Source organism: Astatotilapia calliptera, chromosome 14, assembly GCF_964374335.1.
Source record: "Astatotilapia calliptera chromosome 14, fAstCal68.1, whole genome shotgun sequence".
In the NCBI taxonomy this organism is placed as follows: Eukaryota; Metazoa; Chordata; class Actinopteri; order Cichliformes; family Cichlidae; genus Astatotilapia; species Astatotilapia calliptera.
Window position 1 is genome coordinate 35,215,428 of NC_137435.1, and position 24,499 is coordinate 35,239,926.

Genomic DNA, 24,499 nt, shown 5'->3' on the forward strand with positions numbered 1-24,499 from the left:
ATACTGTTCTAGCACATGTTCATGAAGCATAAGTAACAGAGAATGTTTATGTGTGAAGCGGTTTCACATGAGATTTCTCTGGATGTTTGAGTATAAACACCCTGCAGCTATTGTTGTGGGTGTCTGGCCTCTTACATCTGTATGTGCTGGATATGAATGCTGTATTGCTGGTGCACTCATAGAAGCAGTACACAACTGAGTGTACAGATAGGCTAGCTAGTAAGTCCCAAACTGTTGGATTTTTAATCTAAATAACTTTGAGGTGGCATAGTAGTTGCTGTCCCTGTGTTTTACTATTTAAATCTACTATTGATCTTCTAATAATAATAGGCATAATATCACTTATTTCTGTATTTTTACATACAGTTATGGTTACAGACTGCCCAGGCAGTTGTCTTTAAAGTATAAATTTGATAAAAAATAAACAAACCCATAGTTATGGCAGTATTATCAGTGAACATGATTCTTCTGGCCATGACAAATTCAGCAGTCATTTGTTTTGTGATAGTGGTTTAGGACAGAGTCCAAATTCCCTCCCTGTATTACTGCTTCAGCCCATCCCTCCCCAGAGACTTCATAAGCTGTGATCAGTAGCAGTGGAGTACTTTGTACCTGCATATAAATTATAACTGAAAGCACAGTGATTATTTTTGCCAAACAAAATGAAAGGTTTACACTTTACCTCTTTTCAATGCAGCTTCTTCATTACAATTCAAAGTCTCCCTTACAGTGTCGCTTCTCAGCGCTTAGCTCTGCAGACAGATGATGAATCTTTGTCCAAGCTTTACATAACTCACTGTCTCTGCACCATGTAATGACAGCACGCCAGAGTCACTTGGGCTCACATCAGGCTCAGTGTGATGGGAGCAGGTGACTCTGGTCCTGAGACTGCTCCAGTTTCCTGTTGCTGATCAACACAGCCTGCTCCAGACTGTGGGCCAGACTACAAATGTCCTCAATGACTGTAACCGAGGCCATTTGTAAGCATTCCAGTTGGAGGATTTACATGCACACGGTATATACACAGCTTTCACTAGACAAATATTTTGTAAACTTAACTGAATTTACTCACTAGAGGGACCCATGGCAAAAAGGACTTGCTACCCTCCCTCTCTTCAGCATCCTGATCATTTTCAGTTCCTGTAAGATACATGGGAACCTACATGTTATGGGACTGTTTTGTGTGTGTTTGTTGCGTTTTGTTTTGGGGGGTTTTGCCCAAAGCCCAGTACTCCTAACCTACAAAACAACATGCTCCCAACAACTTCATTAATCTGCAGCTTAGTTAGGAGTGTAAGAGGAATGGGTTTTAATTCCTTAAAACCCATTCCTCTTACACTCCTAACTAAGCTGCAGATTAATGAAGTTGTTGGGAGCATGTTGTTAAATAATTCACTTTTGATGCTGAGACTCAGCTGCAGCTAGTAGATAGTGGCCAATAACTGGACTGTTTGAAAGGTGTAGACCAAAGATAAAAATATAGAAGTGATGCTAAATGGATTCTGTTTTTTTCTCTGTGCCACACTAGTTTGTTGCATCTGTTTGCCTTTCCAAAGAAAAGAAAGGCAAAGGAATGAATGAGTGCAAAGGCGACATTACAGCTCTGGTGCGCAGGAGATCCTGGTGTTTCCTGACGTCCCTCTGAACCTGCACCCAGGAAGTTAATTCTGTTCACCACACTGTGTTTTTCATCTTATGTGCTGGTTGTTCATACTCATGTACCAGCTTTGGCAGTTTTTGCCAAAGTGAGTTGAAGTGTTTCACTCCAGGTAAGGACGAGCATGGTCATCTGGTTTTCAGAGGGAGAAAACTCAACGTCCAAATCAACGCCCTGAAACAACTTTCTGTGATTTCATCACCTGGATGATTGAGCCTCCATCAAGATAACACAAAATATTACCTATTAACTTTAACTGTAACTTAAACAAGCACATTCTTATGTAAAAAATGTCTGTGTGTGAAAATGAATAAATAAATGAAACAAGGTTTAAATTGAAGTCAGTATAAGCCATAATACACAGCTCACACTTTGAAAACACATCAGATCTCAGTGAGAAAAAAAATGCTGTCAACTCAAAAATGTGCTTGTATGCATGCCTGACAACTGATGTTGCTCTGGGGGAATCTTCTGCGTGCATATGCATAATCTGCGTGCGTGCAGAGTCCTGTCTGTGCCCCTCAACAATAATATTTAACTATTAATCACAGTTTTGCTAAATAAAAGGATCTGGCTTGCACCAATCACATGATCACTATTAACCAATGATCGCCCTTTACGGCAGAACGCGCTGGTTACGAGCCGGGAACGAGCTCACAAAGAGCACGCGCATTTTTAGCGGTCCGGAGCTGCAGGAGAAACACAAGTTAACTCAGAGACACAGACTGATGCGACAAAACCAGTAAGTAGGTGTACAGCGCACACTGTAGTGTGTAGCACACAGGAGTATTAGCTTATTACGTACACGTTGGTAAGTTGTCTTGTTGCAACTGACGAACTGTATTTATTTAGTATTTATTTATTTATTGTCATTGTCAAGAACAATGAAATTGCGTTTGGGGCTTCCATACAACCCAAAAAAAGAGAAGAAAATAATAAATACCCCTTAAAACCCAAGTGTACATATTTAACCCAGTGTGACTCCAATGCAATAAGACAATCCTTAGCAATAACGTTCGTAGAAATTCAGACAAAGACCTGAGAAACATGACAAAATACAACAATGCAACCCATTCAATATTATTGTACTGTGAGATATGATATCAGATATTTAAGAAAGGGGGGGGGGGGGGGGGGCAGGAGGGGGAAGAGAATAAAGATATGATGCACCAATGCAGACCAGTTCATTGCTATTAAGAAGTTGGATATGGTTATTGTCCGTGAGAGGGGGGCAGAGAGTTCAGGAGACTCACAGCCTGTGGATACAGGCTGTTGGCCAGTCTGGATGTTCTGGCCTGTATAGACCTGTACCTTCTCCCTGAGGGCAGCAGATGGAAAAGGTGGCGCGCAGGGTGATGTTGGTCCCGCAGGATACTGTGCACCCTCCTCAGACAGCGAGTGGGGAAGATATTACTGATCTCTGGCAGACTTGTTCCAATAATTCTGCCAGCTTCTTTCACCACCCGCTGGAGTGCTTGCTGATCGGCCTTGGTGCAGCTGGGGAACCACACTAGAAATCCATACGTCAGAACGCTGCTGATGGCACAGTTGTAGAAGTTCAACATCAGAGATCTGGGAATGTGTGCGCTCCGCAGTCTCCTCAGGTAGTAGAGGCGCTGTTGGGCCTTCCGTACAACTGAGGTGATATGGTTGCCCCAGGACAGGTCCTCGGTCACAGTTACCCCCAAGAATTTAAAACTGCTCACCCTCTCCACCGCCTCACTGCCAATGAAGAGAGGCAGATGGTTGTTATGACCCCTCTTCCGGAAATCTACAATGATCTCCTTGGTCTTTTTGGTGTTTAAGACCAAGTTATTGTCGTGGCACCGTGAGTATCATTTATTAAAATAAGAAGACAACACTGATCTCTACTGAGGGTTTGTGTTTGTGTTCCCTTTCCTCACAGGCCTGCTGGTTCTTGTCAGTCGCGTCCTCCATTGTCTGATCCTCCTGCACAAAGAATCTAAATACCTGTGCCCTCTGAACAGCCTCTGAAATACACAGTTTCAATACATTAAATTACTTCTATACATAAAACTGATGAGAATATTGGTGATTGCCTCTTATCTGTTGCTGTTCTCATTCTCCTAGTTTCTCAGGGCAAAGCTCCTGCTGTCTATCACAATGGCCCCAAAACAGAGAGAAGTCAATGCCATGATTAACAGATGAATAAATATGATGAATGAGATGAGTTCCTACCCTGACCTCTTTTAGCTGAGTGTCCAGATCACTCCTTTCACCTGCCGTGTCAGTGAGAACCAGATATAACTGATAATCAGAAAGACAGGAAAACATAGGACTGTTTGAGTTCTTGGTGTAACTTTACCCAACACACAAATTCAAATACTGTTTTGGGAAGCCTCCAGGTCTTTCCTCAGTGCTGTCTCTTCTTTTCCAGCTGTGCTCAGCTCAGCCTGCAGTTTTTCAGCACTTCTCTCCAGCAGCTGCTTCCCTACTGACCGCTCTCCCATGTGTGATGGAGGAGCTCCGCAGGAGGCGACCACAGTCCCCTTTGAGCCTCCACCTGACGAAAGAATTCCAGAATGGCTCATTGGTGTTGAGTGTCAGTGTCATTCAAGTGTGTGGCTAAAGAGTGCAGAGCACAGCCTGAGGACTCACAGCTTTTCCTGCAACTAAAACTTGTCTGTTAGCGTCACCTGCAGCTCACTGCTTCTCTGCACACTCTCAGCCTCAAACACATGGAGAGATGGAAATCATGTGTTTGTGTCTGTGTGCGTGCAGTTCCTGTACATTCTCTTCTGTCAGTCAGCACAGGGCATAAATTACCAGGATCAATGACTTTGCATCTAACACAGGAGGATCAGACTGTTAAATTGTTAGTGTCGGTGCTCCCACACTGATAGTTCAATTTTTTTTTTCACTCAGTCCATCTCTGATCACTCATATTTGGAAAAATGTTCAACTAATTTCCCCCGTTCAAATCTTTTATTTGGGTAAGATACCACACATGCTTACGGATTTTCCTGCTAACTAAATGCAACAGTTGCTACTAAAAAACGCTATCAAAAAAGGTTCCCTGATGGTAAAATGGACTTTCATTTGATCAGTGCTGGAAAGGATGGACTGAGTTTATTAAATTGTTTAAATCAGGCTCCTGGTAAAAGAAACGAATTGCAGAATAAGTACGTCATATCTTGGCTGCACACACTTCCTTGAACTTTGTGTGATTTGTTTTGCTTTGTATCTCATCAGCTTTTTTTCCCCTCCTTTTTGTCTGCTTTGGTGTGAAGTGCTTGGATTTGTACGGTCTAATAGAACTAGTGGAGTGTTGTATGTCTTTTACTGATATGCTTTTTTCTTTAATAACAGGGATAAAAGGAATGGGCTTGGTGTAAATAACTGGTTTTAGTCATAAATCCATCCATGAAGCCAAGCATGGAAAAACTTAATGCAACTTTAAGTTTATTTGAATTTTGAATGTATAAAGTTTTATACAATTATTCCATGAAACATAGATGAAGCCTTGACTCTAACTGTCACTGTGATGGTCATGGCCTGCACTCAGCACCAGCTCCTTTCTGCCCTCTTTCAGCAATTTCAGGTGGACCTATTGTGCTCTCTCTCTCTAATCTCTACTGTTCTGTCAAATATACGGTGTTACAATAGTGGATTGTCAGATTAATTATGACGAAATTCCTGTGATCCATTACTCCAGGCTTCAGACCAATCTAAATAGTCAGTAACCATGTTTTTTTCCTACTTTTGACTCTGTGTAATGACGGAGATTACGGATGTCCTTAATATGGTCATAAAGCTGAAGCTGATATATATATATATATATAGATAGATAGATAGATAGATAGATAGATAGATAGATAGATAGATAGATAGATAGATAGATAGATAGATAGATAGATAGATAGATAGATAGATAGATAGATAGATAGATAGATGTGAATACATGAAGGCAAGCTTAAAAGAATATTTTCATTCTGCCGCTTTACTAAAACTCGTACTAAAAACTGTTAAATTTGTATATATTTTTTCAAACTTTTGGAAAGAGCACCATTTCTCAAGCAGCACTGGCATCAGTTAATTAGCATTAATTACAAACGTTCAATCAAATGGCCCCATCACCAGTAAAAACACAAACATGAACAGCTTGTCCTGTCATTGCAGTATTGTAGTATTATTGTCCCCAGTGCCCCAACCCTCCCACCCATCCCCTGCACCTCTGTTTGAGCTCGGTCTCTTGTTAAGCCTTCTGGAGCTGGTTCCGGAGCCTAATCACCTCCTCACTGGAGGCCCGCTGCTCTTCTTCTCTCTCTTACATCAGTGCTGCCAGCTGCCACAGCAGAGGAGCTGCACAGGGAAAAACTGAGAGAAGAAAAAAATAAAAACATCTGGTTCAAACAAGAGCCAAATTCCAGCTCTTGTTTCTTTTAGAAAACAGCCATTGTTGTAACAAATCAATAAATTCCACCTTGTCTCATTTAACAGGATTACCTCTATTACCTGAGTGAGAATGACGCCGTTTTCTCTCAGTGTCCAAGTGGAAAATGGTGAGATTTAGGATGTGCAGCAGACTCCGAGTGTCACATACCACACTCACTAAAGAGAGCGATTTTTTCCGCAACATGGTCTCCTCTCAGAAAGCCCAGCACTTCCTCTGGGGGCACTTACAGGTGCTGAGTGGGATTGATCCTCTTTGGGAATCCCTGGGTTTGGTCCCTAGATATGATCAGTTTGGATGTGTTTGTAACAAGAGCTGCAGACTCTTCCTCAGCAAACAACAGGTGCTGCTACAGAAGAACCAGAATCTATGTCTGTGGGCCCAACATCAAGGGACACTGCAAAATATGAATTTGCTTACTTTAGAACTATGTATCACTTTTTAAAAAAGAGTAAACCGATATGTGAAATTTTGGAGAGAGTATGATCAGATATCATTATGCATGCATATATAGGGGGGGGGGGGGGGGGGGAGAGAGAGAGAGAGAGAGAGAGAGAATTTTTCAGTACATGTTTTTAAGGTGGTAAATGTTAAAATATTCATAAAATGTGAACAAAAACACGTCCCTAAATAAGTGAGGAGCAATATCGAAACAAAGCGTTGAAATTCAATACGTTTCCAGTTCAGTCCTGCATTAAACTGAAGAACTGAAACGGCCACTGAAGACGTATTTAGAACTCGCGCTCGCCCCTCTGTGGCAGGTGTCCGCAATAGCAATCTGTACACAACTGCTAGATGTTTTCACTTTCTATTTTGGGGAAGCAGTACCAAAGTTGTGAGAGCAGTCAGGCATTTCAGATTAATCTTCCACACTCGGATCATTTTTATGGAAGACAAGGAGGCAACACGCACCTGCGGCCAGTGGTGAGTTCGTGACATGTGACAGCGTTGTTTGAAGTGAAACTTCGATTTAAAAGTACTTTTAAATGATTGATTACAGTTAATTTGATAACCGGAAAGTGAACGTGAATAAACCACCACGTAAGGTGAATAGATCGGTCGGAGTCAAAAAACTGAACAGAATGAGTGTCAGAATGGCAATTATGTCTGAAAGAAACAGGCACATTGTCCTGATCTGCTCATATATAAAAGTCTTTGTTAGAAGTTTGCAAACCAAGTATGGTTTCGGTGACTGAAAATTGATATGGAACGGTAAAATGCTTTAAATCTGTTTTCTAAAGAGGGCCCAGTCTCAAAAAGCTAGAGTCAGTCCACTCTTTCACTGTGTATTAAGCCCATACTGTGCTCTGCTTCAATTAAGCTGCTGCTTAATGGAAACTGCGTGAGTCTGACAGTTTACGTGAATCAAAAGCAGTCTTAGTTTCGTTTTCAGGAAGGCTCTCCCTAATAAAGATATTTTCGTGTTACTGCTTCACTGAATAAGGTGTGTCTCATCTCTAACTGATTGTTAGCAATAATAAATCTGCAATTTTTCTCCTCTCTCCTCGCTGCCTGTGCTTTTACTGTGTTAACACGTAGCAGCACAGTCCAAAAAAGAGAGTCCAGCTGTATTACAGGCAGGGCATACCTGTCACTTCCTATAGTACCATTCAGTAGGACAGCTGAACAAAAAATGTGGTTCTCGGGTACATACTTTATTTCTGTGTTTGTTTTTGAATGTGACTTCCCTCACTACAAAATGACATACGTCTTTCCTTCTATTGTTGTTTAAGCCACAAAGAGGTCGCTGAAGCCAACTTTGCTCTACATGAGACGCACTGCAGCCGATTCCTATGTCTCTGTCCGGACTGCAATGAATCAGTTCCCAGGGATCAGCTGGAGGATCACAGAGAGGAACAGCATGCAGAGGTACAAACACGGTGAAGCTGTTTATTCACACAGATCCACTTCATGGAGATCATTTCAGAATTTCAGCACAAGCCACAGAGTGCTGTCATTCCCTGCGCGTTGGTACACCTTTCTACCTTTTGAGTATCAGCATGTGTCTGTGTAGTGAGCAATTTGCATATTTACCAAACAAGTGACTGCTCCCAGATTCAGTCCTGGGAGGAGATATGAATGCTTTTGGGGGGCATGTCAGGAAGATCATCCGGTGTAAAAAAAAAACAAAAACACCCCATATGGAAAAGAAATAGAAAAAACTTATAAAAGACTTGCATCAGATGTGGCCTACTTCATATAGTGAATCATATAAGGCTTATATGATTTACTCATGAAAGTGGCCAATGTCATATATTGTTTTAGTAAGAATCTAAAACATACAGGTTTCATTTATATAATTTTTCTAGGGATCTTATATCTGTTTTAACTCTTGCATGCTTTTCATACAAGTTTCACACAAGACAGATACAAACTTTATAAGATTTATATATCTTTTCCATATGGGACTCCCTGGAGCTCCCTGCTGTGGTGACCCCTGGTGAATAAAAGGAAGCAGCTGAGAGTAGTTTTGTGTATCAGAATATGATGGATCCCTCAATTATTGGGCAAAATGTAGGTAACAACTCAACATGAAGGCAGTGAGATTTATGAGCTATTCCAGTGTTTACTTTGTTTTACTTTGTTTTAAAAAGAGTTGGTGTTCTCACAATGTGAAAAAGTAAAACACGTACACGACACACAGACACAGCACAGCACATCTATGTAAATCTGCAAATTTCTTTGTTATCAGGTGAGGTGCTCCAAGTGCAACAAGAAGATGGAACGTTCTCAGCTGATGGATCATGAGGTGAAACCAAAACCACCATTTAGGTAGACATTCAGACACATTAGAACAACATAGTGCAGCTGTGGTCAGAAGGTTACATTCACTCATCATCATGGGCATGGATGTCAAGGTGATTTGGGGCTTTTAATTATTTATTAAATCTATTTTGGATTTTCTCAAAGCCACACAGGATCAAGACATATACAGACTCAAATATATACATGCACCCCAGTAATATTTGATTAAATGTGCCTTAGTAAGTAGCACTTTGCATTCACTTTACTTTACTTTGAGTAAGTGGAGCTGAAGGTTGCACGATGTCCTTTAAATTTGACAAGTTTAAGCTCTAGCTTGCCATGAACTGGAAAGTGCTGGAATACCACCATCACTGTCCCCAGTGAAGACAGTCGCCATAGACTGAGAGGGTTATGACCAAAACAGAATCCACACCTTCATGCTCAAGTTAAACTTGCAGCTGCCCACATGGACGAGCCCTAGTTATCCTAGTTATCAGGCTAACTGTACTTTTCGCTGTCTCACAGGCTGATGAATGTGTGGAACGTCTGCAGGCATGCCAGTTTTGTGACCTAGAAGTGCCATCGAAGGAGCTGGACGGACACAGCTTGGTGTGTGGGAGCCGCACTGAGCTCTGCAGAGACTGCGGCTGTTACGTCAGACTGAGAGACCAGCCCAATCATGGCTTGACCTGCTCAGTCACTGAGAAGTCATCAAGTCCCCTACAAGCGACCAGCAGGGCACTCAAAGAGAGTAAGAGAATAATAGATTCAGCGAAAATCTCAGTAAACCTCAGTGTAATTTTATTTCCTGCTATTTAACACTTGCCGTGCTTCTCTTAACAGCAGAAATGTCAGTAAATTGTACCAGATGTATGGCATCATTTCCAGTTGCTGATATAGAAGAGCACGAGGTATTTAAAAGCATTATTTTACATATAATAATCACAGTTTGTCAAGCTAAGCAGGCTGCTTGTTAGCAGAAAATTGAAAGGATACATGTGGATTAAAGTCACACACATACACACAACAAAAAGACTAAAAATAAACAGATATGACACTGGAGGAAAATATAGGAAGCCAAGTAAAAGATGAAAATGATCAGATAGAAGACATCACGTGTAGCAGAATCACTTAAAAACAAGTCTATAGAAATGAGTTTTAAGAGGTGATCCAAAGGAAGTCATTGGTTCTTCTGGTCTGATCTCCTCAGGCTTCCTCGTGCCCAAGAGAAGGGAGCTGCAAATACAGTAAATATGTGTATGATTGTCTCCAGATCAGAGCATGAAAGTCTAGGTGCTCTAGCCTGTTCTATTTCATAGAGAGGAAGAATGTGAGGCTCAGAGTTAAGGACCAAATCAAACTGAGCTCACAGGTGTTGAGCAACAAGTTTAACATTTGTGTGCAGAGGGTCACATATCTCTCAGTAATGTTTATGTCCTTTGAACAACACCTCATATTACTGTATCACCCCAATAATACACTTTGCTCTCAGACTGCAGGCTTACTTGTGGTTCCTAGGGCATTTAAAAATAGAATGGGACACAGAGCCTTCAGCTTTCAGGCCCCCTTTCTGTGGAACCAGATCCCAGTTTGGATTGTGGAGACAGACACCTTCTTTTAAGATTAGGCTTAAAACTTTTTGATAAATCTTATAGTTAAGTTAGGATCAAAATCCTCCCTTAGTTATGCTGCCAAAGACCTAGGCTGGTTCTGCCAGAAGTTTTTTCCTGTTAAAAGGGGGATTTTCTTTGCCACTGTCACCAAGTGCTTGCTCATAGGGGGTTGTTTGATTGTTGGGGTTTTCTTTGTATTATTGTTGGGTCTTGACCTTACTAGTGTATTTTTTTTTTTGCTCTTTATAAATAAAACTGAATTCAATTGAAGGAAATTATTTTGTTTTTACACTGTAAAGAGTCACTGTATAATATCTTTTTCTGTATTCCCCACAAAACAGATGGCATGTATTACAACAACCAGGTGGGAATATGAAGTGGAAAAGCAGTCAAAGGGAGCATCAGAGGAGGAGTTGGAGGAGGAGTCAGAGGAGGAGTTGGAGGATCAGGTTGATTTCTCAAAAAAGGGGGGCATTCCCCAGCTGATGACCACCAACAAGGAATTAAACTTCTCAGACAGACCCAGCCGTGGCCCCTGGATCAATGGAGGCGACCCAGATCAAATCCGTGCATGCCCACATTGTCATCTGGCTCTGCCCGTCTCCACACTGCAGTGGCACGAGGTAATGTTTCTGAAGCACCAAGGATTTAACTGAAAATCGCTGAAATTTACCAATGATAAGATGTTCCCCTCTCCTCCTGTGTGTCTGTAGGTGAAGTGCAGACGTCACATACGCTTCAACTAGAGGCAGAGCTTCTCAGAATGGAAAAGCTGCCCCCAAGAGCTTTGACCAACACCGTAGGAGAGCATAAAGGCTTAGCAAGTGCACGTTTCAAACAGATCTTTAGGGTTTCTTCTGATGCTTTTATTAATGTTTACATTTTTTGTTTGTTTTTGAATTAAAGTACTTTACTCTGGATCTAAGTAAATTTCACACTCCTGATACTTACAGTCTATTAATTACAAGCATGGCCACTTAACTTTTATGCTAACCACTTATCCATCATATTCACAGTTTCCACTGCTGTGTGTGTAAAACTGGATCAGTTGTTGCAAAAAATTCTCATGATAACTCTAAAATGTTTTTATGCTCATATCATGTTAATATTCCGGCAGTGACGATCACCTCATCTTTTGTTAGATGTGCACAAAGCAGAGGAAGAGGGGACTGATGGGAAACGTGTGCTAGAAGGTGCAGAGTTCTGTATTCATGGCCCATGAATCACTAACATGCTTCCACAGCTACAGTGTGATGTTTTTACTGACCTTTCCACGCCGAAGGATATTTACATGTATGTGAGTCTTAGTCTATCGCTGACACCCAGAGCTCTGTGCACACTTTTGTCTGTTACCCTGTTAAAACTGCAAACCTGAGGACTTTGAGTTGCGTGTTTGAAGTACTTCCATGAATACCAATTGTTGAACTGATATGATATATAATTTTAAAAAAAACCACTTCTTTACAAATGAATATACACTTAATGTGTAACCTACATGATCTTCCACTGTGAGATTTTTAAAGTTTATCCTCACATTTAAACCAAAGGTTTCCTAAACAGGGCTACACCGCTAGTTCTGTTTTGGCAAGTGCAGAGCAGAGTGCCAAGACCTGGAAGCTAAGTATGTTTGACTTCTGGTCATTTAGGCAAACGCTACTGACATATGTGCTAATATGTGCCATTTGGTTCCGTGAGCTTTCGTGTTAATAATGCCCAGATAATGTAGCTGACATTAAAGGGTCATCAGCAAATGCAGTTCATCTGGGGATTCAGGCTATACAAGCTGGTGAAGGTGATCATTAAATCTCTTTTACCTTAAATCAATCTTCTTTAGAGGTTAAATTTAAATATTGCTTTTAGGTCTAATAAATTCAGTTTTTATTATCCTGTGTGTGGGCTTCATTCTTGGAACACTTTGCTGTAAAAAAAAAAGCTATTATATAGTTTGCAAATAAAAATAATCACAAGATTCTATGTGAGGTCAATTTTAATATTTTAGTGAGGGAAAAAAGAGATTCAAACAGTTGTAAAAGAAAAATGATGCCAACCAACTACTTAAAAGACAAACAGGATCACAGTTATTGTAAAGAAAATGTTATATGACTGCATTTTGAAATACATCTGAAGTGCATATAATGGTCAGAATGTATGTATCCTGACAGGCTCCCTCAGCTGAGTGCAGATGACTTCGTCAATGTAAAGAGAGCTGGCCTTCATATCGACATCCTCCTCCATCCTCAGCTTGCAGCGCACTACCGCCCTCTGCTGCTCCTGTGACTGAGTTGTTTCCTCACGCAGTCTGACAACACAGAGACAAAAAGACATTGCATAATGATGTGTGTCCCCTGCAGTAATATCCCCAAATACTGCACACGGTCATGAGGTTTGAGCTGTGCAGCACAAACATTTTACATCTGTTTTGTTGCAGGCCATACTTCTTGATGTGAGAGGTGAGGTGCTGGATTTCAGTGAGGAGCTGAGCCTGGGCTAGATCGTAGCACTGCTCCTTGCCGGGCCTTTGGAGACGCATAGCCAGCCGGGTATTTGCCAGATTCAGGGAATGCTCATTCTCTGTGATGGCCACTTGCAGATCCTCTCTGAGCCTCTCCTGGCTGAATATCTCAGACAGAATCTAGAGGGAATACAGGTGTCACACCAGGGGCAGCCAAGATTCACAATCTGCAGTGAAATTATTTCAAACTAATTCTACTATGAAGTTAACATTCTAACGGTGTGTTCACACCGTAACATTTCATTAGTCTGTTCCTCTGTTGTAACAAGCAGATATATGTGTCTTTGCACTGCACACATAAGGTTAGCTTGCTAATACACTTTGATAGCATTAGCTGTTTACATTGCACTCTATCCTCTCATCAAAATATGGTCACCTCTGGGACCAAAATACTAAGGTACTGTGCAAGGTGCTACTCTTGAGGCCTCAAAAATGCAAATCCAATGATGACACCACAGTTGCTATGTCTGTTTTTTTAATGTACACTCTATAATTCAGTTCCTCTGCACTCTGAATCTTTGATCTACTGGGGACAAAGTTTGATGTGATTCACATCTTTTTGGCACTCTGACTAGAGGAGAGCCCTCTGGTTACATGCAGACACATTTTGCTCTGCACATGTTGATTCTCCTGGAAATGAAAACTAAAGTGAGAGGTTTGTTTAGCAGTGTACCTGCAAATGTGGACTTTCAGCGACACTCTGACTGAAACAGAGTTTTGAAGTCAGGGAGTAACCACAATTATCTGAGGCCAACAATATCAACAATGTATGCATGCTTTTAGTCTACAAGAGGATGGGCCATTATATTTTAATAATCATTTTGCTGATGCAATGACATAAAAAAAAGACTTCATGCTTCTTCATGCTTACACTTACTGCAGGGTCAGTTTGAAAACAATGCATGGCCCCTGAATGCATCATATGAAGTCAATCATACAGTTACTGTTTTGAAACGATATGAGGTATAAGGACACAGTCCATGAGTGTGTATGCACACACAAGGACAGACTGTTGTAGAGAACAGCAGATTGCACAGGCAACTTTCTTGGAAACCACACCTTCAAACTATGTGAGTAATGTGTTACAGGAAACCAAAGACAATAAATAGACAAAATGAAGTAGGAACTTGTGAGGCTATCTATGAAAGAACCAGTAGGAGTTTTAGACCATCAGAGTGACGTTTGGCAGGCCATCATTCTTCCTAACTATATAAATATAAAGGCCTGACTTAGGTCACCACAACACGTGCTAACTTTAAAGCAGAACAGAAAATGATGTGAAACCAGTCGTTAATTTAATACCTGGCAGAATGATAAACACAGCATTACATCTGCTTCCTTGTATATTACAACAAGCATGCAGTCTAACAAACCTCCCTGCCCTACCTCCGGCAGTTTCTCTTCCATCTGGCTCTTGGCAGACTTGATTTCCTGGATATGTGTCTGGAAGGCAGTTGTTGTTGCCTGGAACTGCTTCTGCATGTCAGCAGCTGTCTGCTCCAGGACAGACTGCACCAGGGCCCTCATGGACTCAGAGTTGGTCTTCTGGTGCTCTGCTTTAGCTATGTTGATATCTGAAATGTTCTCCCACTGCTTTGGAGTCACTGTCAAGCTAAGAAAAACCAAATGACGCAACTATCTTTTTAACATTTCTTGACTTTCCTTTTATGCAGAAAACTTAAGGAAATTAATCACAGCATAAGTTTAGACCTCAAGTAGGAAAAAACTAATTCATGTCTGAAAACTGTTTCTACATGTTTCTGTGTTAAACAAGAGGTTCACCTCGGCAGACTGGTGCTCTTGGTTGTGGACAGCTGCAGGTTACTGATGGAATGGGTGGTCATTACAACACAGGAGTTGTCAATGTGCTGAGCCTCAGATTTCTCCTTCAGATCCTTCTCTAAATGGTACTTGGCAGATCGGTTCAGTCTGGAACAAAACAGCAGACTTTCACTTTGGTTGGCTAGGTAGCAAACCCAAAGCCTCTGTGTGCTTTTATGATGCCCTCGAAATCAAATTGAACCCAATTTTCTTACCGAATTTGTTCACTCATCTGCTCCACTGTACGCTCCAGGAGGGAAGCCACTCCTTTGAGAACCTCCTGCTCCTTCAGCAGCTCTCTTTCCACTTCATCCTCCACCCTCTCAGCCGGGAAGCGTTTCATCCTGCAGATCATGAGCCTAATGTTACTAGGAGGTGCATCTTTACACAGAATTAGGGCTCACATTAGCTTCTTTAAAATGTATGCTTCAATCATTTCCTGGACTCTTTGGTACCATTATTATTATAAACTTGTAAACGTTTATAATAATTAAAAAAATATTGCCTCACCTCTCCTCCAGACAGAGAACAGTGACTCTCAGAGGCTCTTTGGTGCCCTCCAGAGCCTTCACAACACTGCTCTGTAAAGTCATAAGAGCATCAGTCTCCAGAATGACCTCCTCCAGCTTTAGCTGCAATTCTTTTATCAGAAACTGGATATCTCTGACCCGCTGATCTGGACAGCAGAATTTTTAAAAAAAAAGGAAGAACCATTACAATTCACCTCCATAGTCTTTCATTCTGTGTTAAATATTCATTTTTGCTTACCGAGTCTCTTTTGATCATCATTTTGCATGCGCCGCCATGCTTTGTCAGTCTCCTGGATCAGCCCTTTACACTCTGCCCTGAAGAGCTCAGAGTGATTCAGCATAACTTCAATGTTTTTCAAATCGGGTCCCACACCCAGCAGGGAGCTGTGGTCCGGGAACGACATCGTTCTCCACTTGGTAGTGAGTATGAGCAGGAAGGAGGAACATTAACAAGGAAGTGGAAAGAACTGTGGCTGATGATTGTTACAGAGAAATTAAAAAATAACACCAGAGGAAAGTGCCCATGACACTCTGCTGGGTCTACTGAACACCAGCTGATCGCCTCTACTGGAATACCAAACACTTAATATCACCCTGTACAACTGCACTGCTGTGAAAAGGAGTCTTGGCCAGCCCTGAGTAATCTAACACTCATCATGTCTGAACCACCAGTGTTCTGCTTCAGAGAAGTCTTGTGTTAATGCAGCCTGAGACTGTGTCCTAAACAATGATGCAAATGCATACAGCCCGTTTTCTGTCCTGTCTCCCTCCCCTCTGCATTAGCAGATGGATTTTCATAGTCAGCCGGCCATTAAAAAGTGAAAGAACAGAAACACAGTCAAAATTAAAATAACAGCTTCCGTTACCCCCCCCCCCTCTCCCAAACACACACACACCCTCCCACCGGACAATTCAAAACATACCAGTAAAAGAGTAAAACGACATGGCAAATTTCCATTTGAAACAACACAGGGTGTATGCCAACCCCAAAATTACTTGCCCGCTGTTCAAACTTCAATCTGATATCACAGTTTCCGACGGGTTAACTTAACAAACGACAGGAGCCTAGCGTTTATGATATATACCTTCTTTGGTACAGCAGAAAACCACCAGAAGAGTACGTTTCAATGTCCTGTACCTTATGCAGGAGTTAGGCGAAACAAGTGGTTACCATAGCAACGGCTAATAAAGCCTCATCAGACGCCGCCACCGGAGTACTGTTACATAACAACACTCAACTATGGAGAACCGGAAGAGTCACACACATCGAAATAAAGCGTTTTAAAAATGTACTGTGCAATTAAGATTATACATCAGTAAAATAGATTTTAAAATAGATCAGATTCAGTTTCATTTACAAATTCAGTTTTAATTTCGTATTTTTGTTTAGGCATTAACAAAATAAATTATTGTTTAACTAATAAAATATAAGAGTAAATAATATAAATATTTCAAATTTAACGGATGTTATGATTTAATAACGAATTGTGCCATAAAACTAATTGTGCAAAAAAAATCGAAATCCTAATTTTAATAAACATTTTTGAATTCCAATTTTTTTAAAAAAAAATTCAAAATATTTTAAAGATGTAATTTATTAAATAAGTGGACTTAAGGACTTAATTAGGAATACAGATGTTTGTTTGTTTTTCTGACATTTTAAAGGGTGATCCCACTCCTTATCGATCCCTTTCCTCTTAGCTATCGGATTAACTATCATGATTCAGCTTTAAGATTAACTACAGGACTAGCTACGTAATTCACTAATAAAACTCATTAAGGCAATGGTGTGTGGTATATGTGGCAAACGTACAGACATTCTTTACTTTAAAATTAGGTCTTTAAAGGATGTGTGTATCAGATACTCACAATAACTTCTGTTGAGAGCTCCAGACGATTTTCTGTGTACAGGCTGTAATCAGCCTGTACACAGAAAATCATGTGCTGCTACTCTTCGGAAGTTTCCTGCTCTTTGTGGATTTCCAAAACTGAATTTAACAGAATGTAACCTAAAATTTAACAAGCTAACCTGGCTGATTTCCATTATAGTGTTTATCCTAACTTTATACTAGGCACTAAACAGGTACAAAGGTAAAAATCAGTAAATAAAACTAAGCATTATCGGTGTAAATTCAGAATATCTCTGCTATATGTGACAGGTGAGACCTGAGTCTGGGAACTGCCCCTGGTGGGCGGAGCTGGTCTTTGCTCCTTTCATAAGCTCAGGTGTGGGCAGCAAACCTGAAGCTGCCAGTGCTTGGTCCAAGTTGGGCAAGTTGGTGTTTTTAATTTCTTTCCATGAAAGCTTGATGCGGGTCCCCCTAAACTTCTGTCAGAACAGTAGGTTACACAACAATGTACCACTTAAGCTCTGGTTGTTGTGGCCGAGGTTTACAGTTATTTGCACCCTTGTAGGTGGGAAACATTGCGTTCCCGTGAGAACAGTGTAGTGGACTTCACCGCCACTGAGGGGCTTGAGCACCCGCCCCTTTCCTGATGTGTGCCCTTCTGTTGAGGCAACTTTAAAAAAAAATGTTTTATGTGTGTGGGCGTGCGGAGTCCTGTCTGTGCCCCTCAACAATAATATATACTATTAATCACAGTTTTGCTAAATAAAAGGATCTGGCTTGCATCAGTCACATGATCACTATTAACCAATGATCGCCCTTTACGGCAGAACGCGCTGGTTACGAGCCGGGAACGAGCTCACAAAGAGCACGCGCATTTTTTGCAGTCCGGAGCTGTAGGAGAAACACAAGTTAACTCAGAGACACAGACTGATGCGACAAAACCAGTAAGTAGGTGTACAGCGTACACTGTAGTGTGTAGCACACAGGAGTATTGGCTTATTACGTACACGTTGGTGAGCTGTCTTGTGGCAACTGACGAACTGAAAGAAATGAGCGTGCTGTGTGTGCAACAGCGCGACAAACATTACCTGTCCTTTTATTAACTGCACAGGTAGTGCTGGTCATAGCTGCTGGCTACCTGGGTAAGGCTGTCATGGGTCTGTAGCTCTGTCACCGTTTTAGGGAACATATTTAGTTTTAAAGTATTTAGAAACGTATTTAGTTTTAAAAAATAATGTAAGGATTCTCGATCAGCACTGTGATGCCCATAATATATACAATATTCTGAAGAAGGTCTAAAATGTCACTGTGTGTGTGTGCATGTGTGTGTTTTATGTATATGGATGGATGGATGGATGGATTTTTTTAAAATTATTACTCATGATATAACATTGTCCAGACATGAGGAGGAAACAGTAGGAGCTGTGTGAGGCTACTAAAGGCAGTGCTATTGTCAGGCTCAGGAGAGACTCGGAGGCAGACCGTCACTTAAGTTCACAATTTATTTACACACAGACACCAGGTGCGGATATATACAGGTGAGGGGGCACAGGAAGAGGGTCTCCGGGGAACACAGGCACGGGGAGGGGACGGCTATGTACACAATCCTTCACTGAAGCTCAGGTAGCTCGACTCCGGCTTTTTAGCTCACCAAACGGCGGTCCTCAGGCTGGCGAGAAATCTGGCACAGGAAGGAAGAACAGGTAAGTTGCGGCACGAAAGAAACTCGGGAAAAAGCTCAGATTTGCAAGGACACTAACGAGTGTTACACAATAATCCAGCGAAGAAGCACTCTCAGCAGCCGCCTTAAGAAGTGAATGAGATGAGACGATTGTTTGCAGGTGTCCGAGCCAGGGGCTGGAGCCGTCACGAAAGTTGCTATACACTTTGATCCTTAATCCACTCTAACCCTACAGCACTACAGATTGTAGAGGAAATATCTTTTTACTGCTTTCATTTTTGTGTGTGTGTGTAATAATCACTGGTCACACTATAAGATTGTCATTGGTCACCTCCATTAGATTGATATAAGTTTGTTGTTTAAAGACTGGTAAATAAAGGCTTCCATCTAATGTGTTAAACCCAAAGTAATGAACCCATTTTTAAAATGTAAGGAAATTACAGTAAAAGTACAAATATTTTGTCAAGGGCTGGAAGAAGCCAACACAACACAGATCTCACCCAGAGTTTGGCCATTAGACGGCCTTCTCCTCTCGGACTTCTCCTGCCCAAAAAAGGCTCTCGATCAAAACATAAACAGACCATCCGTAGTAAAGGCAAAAGAAGCTGTCCTCAAAAAAGAAAAATTCCATCTGCTACTCTGGAGTTGTCACCTCTATTGTATACACTGCTCGAACACAGTAAAGCTGCAGGTTGTGGGAATGACCCATCATTTTTTATATAGGAGGTCTAGATTTATGCCAGAAGTGCATTGCCATGCAAATAATTTGTATTTACTCAATATGTACTTACTAAGTACTACTGTTAAAAAGTAAAAAAAAAAAATGTTTGCCTTTTTTAAAATTAAAACCACTTTATAGAGAATCACAACAGTTACAGTGTAGAATCAATGTCATTTATAGTGACAAATGACAAAATGTTTTGAAAAGAATCTCACTATATATACAGCACAAGACTTTTAAGAGTATTTAACAAAAGCACGTTTAATTTTTCACAGGTTGTACAACCACAATGGGGCACATGTTCACCAAAACGCAGCAAAGCTTCACTATCTTATCCAGAAGGGTCATCTCTTCAACCTCACATGGAAGAAGTAATATGATTGGCATGGTGGTATATTTGAGGCAGGGATTTTGGAGTGCCCCATGTGTAGCGTTGGAATCCAGTCAGAATTTGTATCGTCAATTTCACAGGCTGGTTTGCCTGCAATAATGCCAAATAATTATCAACTCTATAAATAGAACATAGTTCTGCAAAATCACTCACTAGGGTGTTTGTTCTAATTTGCTATGACCTCAGAGCGCATCGAAAATAAAACTAATACACTATAAAGAGTAATATGAACCTTTTAGAACTTACCCGAATGAAAATGTCTAGAACACACCAACAGATATCTGGGGATGGTAGTGAACTTGATATCAGCTCGTCTCACAGCTGCTGTACAGGATGGATGCCTTTTTTCCAGGTGGGAAAACAATGAAAAGATTGAAAGTTTATTCTCTTGCCGATCGTGCAATCTAACATTACAGCCGACCACACAGCAAGTATGAACCATAGCTAATGTTATTCAATTCAATTTTATTTATATAACTATGCATATTTACTACATGAACGCATTTTCATCAAGTCATGGATTGCAGAATGTTCTGCTACTGGAGGGGGAGTTACATTCTAGCTATTAATAAATACAAAGGTGCTTTTTCTCCATTTTCGTTCAGGTCTCTACTGATGAATTCTCAGATTGTACGGATTATGAAGATAAAGACTATGTCCCAGATTCATGTGGCAGTTCCTCTGACACAAGTCTCCATAGTGTGGACATGAAAATCACAGAATCTGTGGTTCCCCAAAATATGTTAAATGACATGGCATTGGAGACGGCTTCAGGACACAGTGGGAAGATCACCAGTTCAGAGAAACCTACAACATTTAGTTCGTCACTGAGAAGTAGCAGTCACAGTACTTTGGTAACAAGCCGCAGTTTTGATTCATCAGGGGTCACATCACCTAAAGACAGCTCCATAAAAGTCACATCTTTGCCAAACACGGAAAGACAAAGCAAGTACAACAAGAAGCAATACTGTCTATATTGTAAAAAGGCCATTGCTAAATTGGCAAGACACCTTGAATCTGCCCACGGTAATGTGCCAGAAGTTGCAAGCGCCTTCAGTTATGATAAAAGATCCCGCGAAAGAAGAGATTTGTTGCGCTCTATTAAGAAGAGGGGAAACTTTAACCATAATACTACTGTGGGAAACTCGGGTGCTGGAGAAATGGTTGCTTGTCGAAGACCCACTACTGCAACAGGATCTGAGGACTACCGTCATTGCAAATTTTGTCAAGAAATTGCCTATATGCAAGAAATTGCCTTTGGAGGCATGTGAGAAGGTGCCCTCAGAGGTTTAATGAGGAAGCTCCCTCTGGGCAAAGACGGATGCATCTGCAATTACCGAAACCTGATCAAGTTCATCAAGCTGTATGGAAGATTGCATGTGAAATGAATCAGGATGACATCTCCTTGGTAGTAACGAGTGAAAGAGAGTGAAAGATTCTTAGCCTTGGTGAGTCACTGTACAATGGCAGGAAACCAAATGAGAGAAGGAATGATTACATACGCCAAAAAATGAGACAGATCGCAAGGTTATTGATAACCGCCAGAGCTATAACACCTTTGAAGAGCACAGAAGACCTTGTTATGCCTAGTAACTTTCCCCATGTCATACAGGCAGTCAGAGCTGTTGCTGGTTATGAGCTGGAGAGCAAATCATATAAAACCCCATCCTTGGCTTTGAAATTGGGACACAGTTTGGCTAAAGTTGCAATCATTGTGCAGTGTAAAGCCATCATTGCAAATCGCTATGATGTTGCAGAGTCAGCCAAGCAGTTTGCCACTCTGTATGAAAAAAAGTGGTCAGAGTCCATTTCAGCTGCTGCATTGGGCACACTTCAACAAGCCAAATGGAATAAACCACAGATTTTGCCATTTACACAGGATGTGTCACTGCTGCACAAGTTTCTTGCTACTAAGTCTGCAATGTACATGAAGGACCTTGAGGAAAAACCCAACAGCACAACCTTTGGAAATCTTGCTCAAGTGACTTAACAGGGTAGTGCTATTTAACAGAAAAAGGCAAAGAGAAGTTTCAAAAATGGAGCTCCAGGTTTTTACATCCTGGAATCGCACAGAGTTGCATCCTGATATCATGATCGGCCTAACTGAGTTTGAAAGGAAACTTGCAAAGCACTTTGACAGAGTTGAGATTCGTGGTAAAAGGTCAAGAATGGTACCTGTGCTTCTCACACCTGACATGATCGCTGCAATGGAGCTCCTCGCAAAAGCCAGAAGTGAGTGTCAAGTCCGCACAGAGAATGTGTACTTGTTTGCACGCCCAGGTGTCCTTTCCCATTACAGAGGCTCTGACTGCTTTCGCAAGTATGCAAATAAATGTGGTGCAAAGTACCCAGAGGCCCTTACCTCAACAAGATTGCGGAAACAAGTTGCCACTTTGTCCACAGTACTAAATCTAAAAGAAAATGAAATGGATCAACTTGCCACCTTTCTCGGACACGACATCCGTGTCCATCGAGAATTCTACCGGCTTCCAGAGCCAGAGAGTACCCTGCGGCTTGCAAAAGTCAGCAAACTGTTGATTGCAATTGAGAAAGGAAAACTGTCTGACCTGCAGGGGAAAGGGTTGGATGACATCACAATCAATCCTGATGGTGAATTCTTTTTTTTTTTAAACATAGTTAGCTTTGAATATAACATTTGTGAATGTTCAGCAGATTCTAATATAAATATTTTGTCTTGACTATTTTTCCCCAACAAGATGAAGTAGTTACAAGTGATGATGATTCCAGTGGAGAAACCATCACTGGTATCTTGACTTGTCCAGTGTGTGACAATATCTTTAAGTTATGAGACTGGAGACAGCTAATAGGTTCCTGATAGTCATGTTAGATGGGCTTAAGGGACAGCAGTATATACATTAGACAGAATGGTAGACACCATTCATTAATATGGTACTAAAAGATCTGGATACATTGAAGTCTGGCAAAATGCATAAATAAGCAATACAAAGGCAAATATTAAATATAAGGATTAGGAGGTCCACTTCTGTGAGATTAGGCACACAAGTTGAGAGGTAGTGCATGCAAGTAATGTGTTGCTAGGGAGATGCCTGAGTATTGATGAGTATTATTAGTAGATTATGTTCACATGTAAAATATTCATATCAAATGTAAAATTACACACTGCCCAATGCTGACTTTGCCTACAATGCAAACAAACCAATTGCATGCATTAATTCTCATATTTCACTGTTACTTTTCAAAGGCTCAAGGACCAAGAATTCTGGGAACCAAAGCCGCACACTTTACTCAGCTTCCCTGGACAATATGGAGGTTTCTTCTGCCTCAACCACCCTGGACAATATGGAGGGCGCTTCTGCCTCATCCACCCTGGACAGCAAAAACATCAGCAACACTGCACCAAGAAAGGGTAAAGGCACCCATATACAAAATGTTTTAAGTGAATATACTTGTTATCAATGGACATGTTTATTCTTTTCAGGCATGACACTATTAAGAGCTTTTATCATAATCCGTTTCATCTTCTTTGATTCCCAGCAGAACACAGCACTTCAAATGGTTCATCCCAAGCATCCTTAAAGGAGCATTAAGCAATATCTTTTCACTGCTAGGTGTGCCGTTGTGCACTGCCTGCAAACCAAACCAAAGTCTATGGCTGAAGATCAACACAGAGAGAGGGATTGTGACTTCATGCTGTACTCCAGATTAAATTACACCTCTAATTCTTCACATAGCCATTTTTAATTCCTTCAACCTAAGTGTGATGAATTGTGCTTATTGCTCCTTTAAAGTGCTCCAGTAGAAAGCAAGGTTTAAGAACATTTTGTATTCACATTATAAACTAGAATGTTTTCTCTCTTATCTTACATTCGCATTAAGATATTTTATTTTGTTTCCATTTATGACAGCTGGGAAGGCAAGGTGCAAGTGGACAAATGATGTGATGAAGTCAAGCTGCAAAGTACCTGGCAAAAAGGAATGTGACTCCTGCATCCAAGCAGAACCGGCAGCTCTGAAAGGCAGAGACTGGGTTGCCGTAAAGTATTACATTCACAACAGGATCATAACATTGAAAAGAAAGATGAATAAATAAAATTATAAAATGCAGGTTCAGGAATGCTGCATCAGTTAAAATTAACTTTATTTTCATTTTATTTTTTGACTTTATGTCTGTTGGGTTAGCAATGACTAAGTTACTCAGTCCTTTCTCCTGGTTTTTGCCATCATAAGTTCATACTCTGTTTTCAGTTTAAACAAGCAAGGGAGATAGTTTGTTACTCTCACAGTTATTTCAGTATTGCAGGTCTCTGCATTGCATTGTTCTTACCCATAAATCTGTTTATTATGGGTGCATTTTGTAATTAAAAAATAAGAAAGGCAGATAATGTTCCATGTTTTTATTCACATAAACATTCACTGCAAAATGAATTAATGCAATACAATATTAAGACTTAAAAAGTAGACTGACCACATTTTTGAGCTATGTCTCTTTTTAAGTCTCTATACAGCTCAGATTTACTGCGTTGTATTAACACATGAATGTCTGATATTTCTGTCAGAAGTTACCTGACTGGACATCATTACT

The 24,499-nt window shown here is 40.8% G+C and overlaps 3 protein-coding genes across 6 annotated transcripts; 2 read left to right on the top strand and 1 right to left on the bottom strand.

Moving 5' to 3' along the window:
- Positions 1 to 6,834: 6,834 nt before the first annotated feature.
- On the top strand, positions 6,835 to 12,313 carry xaf1 (XIAP associated factor 1). Of its 2 annotated transcripts, none has more exons than XM_026193473.2 (7): positions 6,835 to 6,995; positions 7,805 to 7,940; positions 8,764 to 8,820; positions 9,342 to 9,567; positions 9,663 to 9,727; positions 10,771 to 11,052; positions 11,143 to 12,313. In XM_026193473.2, exons 1-7 carry the CDS (start codon positions 6,958 to 6,960, stop codon positions 11,173 to 11,175), a joined length of 837 nt encoding a protein of 278 aa, XP_026049258.2. In that variant the 5' UTR covers positions 6,835 to 6,957; the 3' UTR covers positions 11,176 to 12,313. The 2 variants fall into 2 exon arrangements, with proteins under 2 accessions (XP_026049258.2, XP_026049257.2); XM_026193472.2 differs by having other exon boundaries at positions 6,837 to 6,995; positions 9,660 to 9,727.
- An 85-nt stretch (positions 12,314 to 12,398) lies between these two features.
- Positions 12,399 to 17,442, bottom strand: tekt1 (tektin 1). Of its 3 annotated transcripts, none has more exons than XM_026193469.2 (8): positions 17,162 to 17,442; positions 15,531 to 15,705; positions 15,273 to 15,438; positions 14,978 to 15,106; positions 14,724 to 14,870; positions 14,328 to 14,553; positions 12,865 to 13,061; positions 12,399 to 12,728 (listed from the first exon to the last, which is right to left on the bottom strand). In XM_026193469.2, exons 1-8 carry the CDS (start codon positions 17,231 to 17,233, stop codon positions 12,569 to 12,571), a joined length of 1,272 nt encoding a protein of 423 aa, XP_026049254.2. In that variant the 5' UTR covers positions 17,234 to 17,442; the 3' UTR covers positions 12,399 to 12,568. The 3 variants fall into 3 exon arrangements, with proteins under 3 accessions (XP_026049254.2, XP_026049256.2, XP_026049255.2); XM_026193471.2 differs by lacking the exon at positions 17,162 to 17,442 and adding an exon at positions 16,431 to 16,536; XM_026193470.2 differs by lacking the exon at positions 17,162 to 17,442 and adding an exon at positions 16,378 to 16,518.
- A 4,395-nt stretch (positions 17,443 to 21,837) lies between these two features.
- On the top strand, positions 21,838 to 24,294 carry LOC113036591 (uncharacterized). The gene is made up of 3 exons (XM_026193003.2): positions 21,838 to 22,545; positions 23,159 to 23,323; positions 23,823 to 24,294. The coding sequence occupies exons 1-3, from the start codon at positions 21,972 to 21,974 to the stop codon at positions 24,005 to 24,007; spliced, it is 924 nt and encodes a 307-aa protein (XP_026048788.2). The 5' UTR covers positions 21,838 to 21,971; the 3' UTR covers positions 24,008 to 24,294.
- Positions 24,295 to 24,499: the final 205 nt, after the last annotated feature.

Coding starts and splice junctions, on each gene's coding strand:
- LOC113036591 (XM_026193003.2), top strand. CDS start 21,972: ATGGAGCTCCAGGTTTTTACATCCTGGAATCGCACAGAGTTGCATCCT. Junction 22,546..23,158: donor CATCACAATCAATCCTGATG/GTGAATTCTTTT, acceptor TACTTTTCAAAG/GCTCAAGGACCAAGAATTCT. Junction 23,324..23,822: donor CAACACTGCACCAAGAAAGG/GTAAAGGCACCC, acceptor CATTTATGACAG/CTGGGAAGGCAAGGTGCAAG.
- xaf1 (XM_026193472.2), top strand. CDS start 6,958: ATGGAAGACAAGGAGGCAACACGCACCTGCGGCCAGTG. Junction 9,568..9,659: donor CAGCAGGGCACTCAAAGAGA/GTAAGAGAATAA, acceptor TTCTCTTAACAG/CAGAAATGTCAGTAAATTGT. Junction 9,728..10,770: donor CTGATATAGAAGAGCACGAG/GTATTTAAAAGC, acceptor CCCACAAAACAG/ATGGCATGTATTACAACAAC.
- tekt1 (XM_026193469.2), bottom strand. CDS start 17,233: ATGATTTTCTGTGTACAGGCTGATTACAGCCTGTACACAGAAAATCGT. Junction 15,107..15,272: donor GTTCTCTGTCTGGAGGAGAG/GTGAGGCAATAT, acceptor CATGATCTGCAG/GATGAAACGCTTCCCGGCTG. Junction 14,871..14,977: donor CAGATGAGTGAACAAATTCG/GTAAGAAAATTG, acceptor GTTTTGTTCCAG/ACTGAACCGATCTGCCAAGT.